This window comes from Microtus ochrogaster, chromosome 16 (genome assembly GCF_000317375.1).
Source record: "Microtus ochrogaster isolate Prairie Vole_2 chromosome 16, MicOch1.0, whole genome shotgun sequence".
Lineage (NCBI taxonomy): Eukaryota > Metazoa > Chordata > Mammalia > Rodentia > Cricetidae > Microtus > Microtus ochrogaster.
Window position 1 is genome coordinate 55,565,195 of NC_022018.1, and position 5,644 is coordinate 55,570,838.

General features: G+C 45.4%; 1 protein-coding gene across 1 annotated transcript in view; it reads left to right on the plus strand.

Moving 5' to 3' along the window:
- The window catches only part of Faf2 (Fas associated factor family member 2), a 46,426-nt gene extending 43,036 nt beyond the window's left edge, over positions 1 to 3,390 (plus strand). The window contains exon 10 of the mRNA XM_013349153.2: positions 1,177 to 3,390. Within this exon, the coding sequence (XP_013204607.1) occupies positions 1,177 to 1,359 (183 nt within the window). The 3' untranslated portion in view covers positions 1,360 to 3,390. The remainder of the gene's footprint in view (positions 1 to 1,176) is intronic.
- The last annotated feature ends 2,254 nt before the right edge of the window (positions 3,391 to 5,644 follow it).

Consider the following 5,644-nt stretch of genomic DNA (forward strand, 5'->3'; position numbering starts at 1 on the left):
CAAACATGGAGACCCAGCTGCTTCTCAGCCTATTCTCACTTTTTTTTTTGCTAAAATATGAAGTGAGGAACCTGTATTAGTATAAACACATTTAAAAGACTGAAAAACCACATGCCTTGGCATTTTCAGAGTACTTCCCTGTGAAGCACTACCAGCTAGAGAATGCCTACAGAGGGAGTACCAGGCAGGCACCTCCTGAGTCACATGATCAGAGTGAGCGTCATAAACAGTAGAACAAAGGGAAGGTTGCCCCGCCCATATAGGTGCCCTGAGTGATGCCCTTTATCTGCTTGACGTTCTGCAGAGATGCCTGACTCTGAACTCCACAGAGTCACAGAGTTGCTTCCAGGCTAAAGGAGACTCAAGGGACAAGACTGAAATATACAATTCTGCCATGGACCAGTTTACCTAGAAAAACAAAACCAGTTTGAGTAGGGCCCAAATAATGACATAATAAAACAATGACTAAAATAATAGTAATATATAAGTAAAATAAATAAATAACATGATGGGGGCTGGAGAGATGGCTCAGCGGTTAAGAGCACTGCCTGCTCTTCCAAAGGTCCTGAGTTCAATTCCCAGCAACCACATCGTGGCTCACAACCATCTGTAATGAGGTCTGGTGCCCTCTTCTGGCCTGCAGGCATACACGTAGAAATTGTATACATAATAAATATTTTTAAAAAATAAATAACATGATATAAATATATAATAATATAATATGGATATAAAATTAAATAATAAAAATCTAGATAATAATAGAATAATAACAATGCAGTGTTTATAGATACAGCCATCTATATATAGAATTACTGGATGAATTTTGCCTTTCTCTCTGCTTCCCTCCCTCCCTCCCTCTCTTTTTGTTTTTTTCAAGACAGGTTTTCTCTAGCTGTCCTGGAACTAGCTCTTGTAGACCAGGCTAGCTACAAACTCACAGAGATCCGCCCACCTCTGTTTCTGGAGTGCTGGGATTAAAGGTGTGCGCCACCACCACCTGGCCTGGTGAATTCTTAAAAAGAGCTATCACATATTTTTCCAGGGAACTAAACCTACTTGCAGTAGAATCCCATTGTGATATGACTGCTGTGGGCTGGGTCATCCGGGGAAGGTGGGGGACATGTGTCTTGACACTGTGTCTTCTCACTGCCTTGTTTTCCTGTGTGGCATCTGCAGGTCATCCATGACTTCTTATTCTCCTTGAAGGAAAGCCCTGAGAAGTTTCAGATTGAAGCCAATTTTCCAAGACGGGTCCTGCCGTGTGTCCCTTCAGAGGAATGGCCCACCCCTCCCACACTGCAGGAGGCAGGACTTGGCCACACAGAAGTTCTCTTTGTTCAGGACCTGACAGACGAATGACACTTTTATGCCTCCTCCCTCCCACCCTAATCCCTGAAAGAAATGGAAAAACAAAGAGAACAAGAGATAAATTCATAATATTATTATTATAATACAATATTTTTTTTAAGAAAACTGCTGCATCCTAAGGAAGGATCAGAAACCATGCTGCCTGCAAAAGTCACAACCTGTGTGCGTGTGCAAGGTCAGCAGTGAACATACCTGCTCGGCAGACTCGCCTTCCCGCAGCCTCACCACACACCTTCCAGAGAAGAGACTTCTCCCTCAACCCATCCATTGTCCCGAGTGGGGAAGGAGACATTCCCACGGTCTCTCATTCATTCTTGCTTTTATAGAAAACACAGATGGAAACCTCTACCAACCAGCTACAGCAGCATCTCCTGAGGACGAGGGGAAGCGAGGATGGAACAGACTGCCCACAGTTTACGAATAACTCTGTTTCTGTTTGTTTTGTAATGATAATGACCAAAGGAATGAGGCTGACTTAGGTGTATTTTTTTTTTCCTTGAATTTATTTGGTAAAGAGCCAATGCCCTGGGTTCCTTAGCCCAAGGTAATGTAATAAAGGTGCCCTGGGCTACCTTGCGCTTACTTCTGCCATTGCTCCTCTCATGTTCCCAGAGAGGTCATTTGTTTGGTACAGTTCTGCCACTTGTGTATCCTGTTTCAAACAATGAGAGGAATTCTGGGTTTGTGACCCACAGAGGCTGTATGTGTACAGTTTACACCTGTGTGTGGGGTGTGTACTCACCTTTACACAGAACTGCAGTTCTTTGGCATCTGTACCAGGTGGTGGTGAGGGGTCTGGTTCCCTTGGCACATGCTGCTCTTTCCCAGTTTTCCTAACTCACCAAGCTTGGTGCCTTTCCAAAGGAGTAGTGGGACCCATCCTTGGGCCGCCATTCACCCGCGTCCACCCGTCCTGTTCAGTTCAAGTGTGATAGTGATGTTTTAAACACTGCAGCTCTGGGAGGCACAGGCAGGCGGATCTGTGAGTTTCAGGCCAGCCAGAGCTACAAAGTGAAACCCTGTCTCCACAGGGGAAATGGGACTTCCCAGCCTGTGTGAGCCTTGAGAAGAAGGGCACATTCACTTTCTGATGAGGCTGCGTACCAGAGGCAGCTCCTAGCCTTCCTCCTTTGCCATGGTGAAGCAACAGGAGCTTTTTCCCCCTTCTTCTAAACATCTCGTCTGTGGTTTAGTTTATGGTAGTGGCTACATAGTGAAGCTGTGCATTAACACATGCCAATGTGCACTGACAAGGATTCCTAAGTGCGGGCTAGCTACACTGGTAACAGACTGACACACTGCAGCCCCGTGGAGTCCCCGTGGTCATTATATACCACGAGACAAGGCATTCCAGTCAAGGGAAAGCATGGCTTGTGTTGTCACCTCCAGAAGCCCCTCCTAACTAGAGCAACGGCCCTCCGTGGCTTCCACTGTTAGAGTAGGCGTGGTGAGGATGGCTTGCAGAGTCCCTGGAAAACCCCAGAATGTCCTGTGGCCTTAGCACAGGGCTCTACATTCTACCTTAGGAAACATTAGCTCCATTTGCTGTCTGCCATAGCAGGTGAGAAACCGCTCCTGATGCCAGAACTGCAGTGATGGGACTGGATGGCCCTCAGATGAAGTCTGTCTTGGTGACAGCTATGCAGAGGGACTTTTCCACCTGGAGCAGCCTCCCTCTCAGTTTGTAGTCGCTGTCTGTCTGCCTGGCACACAGCTGTTCTGTGGAAGTCTCTTGCTCACACCTGCTTGAGGATGCTCCGATTTTCCCCCTTAATCTCATTCTGTAATGTATATATTCTATGCTTCTTGCCTTTTGAAAACTACAAAATGATAACTAGGTGCCAGAGTACTAAAGCAAGGGCCCTTCCTGCTTCCCACTCTCAAACAGTGGGTGAGTACCACCACCCCGGGGCTGTGGCTCTATGGTATCTGTAAGACGGTTCATTTTCTTGCTGCTCCTAGTTCTGTCTGGGTGCCATTTCCCCTCTTTCTACAAGAAATATGAATTTGACTTTTGTCCCTCATGGCTGTAGAATCTTTGACTCCCTAAGACTTGTGAGCTTGAAGAGACTGGCAAGCTTTTGTTTTTGTTTAAATTGCTTCTGGGCAAGTTATGGATGATAGAAGCACTTGTTTCAAGCTCTGTCCCTTACTCCCCACGGAAGTAGCCTCAGCTGAATGACCATGGGGGGTGACCAAGCAGCGATGCCTGAGTGAGCTGAAATTCTGCAGTCCCAGTGGGTCCAGTCTGGTCTTCTGAAGAGTTGTCTGCAGCAAATAGGGTTGTTTCTGTTTTTTCTCCTTGCTTCCACCAAAAGATAGTAGAGAAAGAAATGGCAGGAGAACTCTTGTCTATAAAAAAAGTATAGAATTTCCAACTTATCAGCTATTATGAATATTGCTAATGGTGCCAAGGCCAACAAAGGAGTTTCAGAAACTGAGAAGTAGCTCCCAGAACACAAAATCAGAGGGTGTTGCCTGGTGCTGAACAGGGAACTTCCACCTTACAGCTAGGTGGGTTTTCTGTTTGATGGGGGGGAGGGTTTGACTTGAGAACACAGCAACAGAAAATCTGTCCACAAAAGATGCAGTGCCCCGTCCTGTACTGCACCTGCGTAGTTAACAGTTTCCTGAAGAAATCTAGTGTACTTCAAATTTTTTTCATAAAGGTTTACATTGTATTGTAGGTTAACATTAAAGGTTTTATAACAAAAAAAAATATGTAACCAGCTGTGGGTCTTTGTCTAGAAACTTTCCCGTGTGAAGGGAAGGGGGAAAGGCAATGTGGAAAAGAATCAAGGGAGACCTTACACGGATACACTGTATCCCTGTGAAGAACAGCGAATGGAGGAAGAGGGGCTGCGTCAGATTTCAGCTGTTCCTTACCAACTCTGGGACTAAAGGCAGCTTTGGTTTCCCCAGTTGTAACTGAAACTAACAACTCTTGCCTTGGGAGAAGTTTGAAGAGTAAATGAAAAAGTGTTTGCTCCCCTGTCCCACAGGTATGGATTTTGAAGGGGCTTTGTCATGCAGGAGTAGCTATCTGTTCCTGTCCAGCAGAGCTGTGTTCACAGAAATGTCTAGCAAAGAATCCCCTCCAGGGGCAACTTTTGCTTCTGCTGTCATTGAAGCCTCAGCCTTTCTCTTGCCCTTTCCTGGAGCAGGGAACTCATCCAAGAATTCCAGGATCCTTGTCACCTTTCTGTCTCCAAAGATGGGTTGGTTTATTTCTCTAGCCTTTAATTTTTTTTTTATTTATTATTATTATTTTTTTTTTTTTTTTGGTTTTTCGAGACAGAGTTTCTTTGTGGTTTTGGAGCCTGTCCTGGAACTAGCTCTTGTAGACCAGGCTGGTCTTGAACTCACAGAGATCCGCCTGCCTCTGCCTCCCGAGTGCTGGGATTAAAGGCGTGCGCCACCATGTCCGGCTCTTTTTAAATTTTTATGTGTATGGGTGTTTTACCTGCATTTATATCTGCATCACGTGTGTACAGCTCCATCTTTTTAAAGAACATGGTAAGTATAAATTTAACCTGTGCCCAGACTAAGTAGGCAAGACTTTATTCACCTAAGGCCGGAAGATACTAAAAATGGATATTTCACAATTTATTGAAAGTTTGCCTATAAAAATTGTGGCAATAACAGAAACAGACTATTTAAACTGATGCCAGACATAAGTGGTTTAAAGTCCTGGCTTTGGCGATAATTCTGGTCATATGATCTCAGTTCTTTAGGCCGAGGTTTCAGCAGCTATGAAGTGGACTGGCTGTAGCACTTTGTTTCTTGAGACCTGGCTGACCTGGAACCCTGACCTTGAACTCAGATCAACAAGTCAGGGTCTTAAAGGCTGCACCACCATGCCTGGCCTGGCGGTAGCATTTTAGCTTGACAGTGAGTTTCTACATACTGTACAGAAGGTGTTTGCTAAGAGCCCTAATGTTTTCTGCATGTGTAGTTTACTCAGTGAAAGTTTTCTGGGGTGGGCTGGAGTACTGCTCAGTTGCAGACAATGGCACGGTGTGCGTGGAGGTCTGAGGTTTCTTCCTAGAGACAGAGACTCAACCAAGTATGAATAAGGGGTTGGGGCAAAGTGGGACTTTGCTTGTTGGCAGGTAGTGCCTGGTTCTGACATAGCTCCTTTGCAGCACCTTTGAAACTCCTGTGTGCTTAAAAAAACAAAGACAAGGGCTGGAGAGATGGCTCAGTGGTTAAGAGCATTGCCTGCTCTTCCAAAGGTCCTGAGTTCAATTCCCAGCAACCACATGGTGGCTCACAG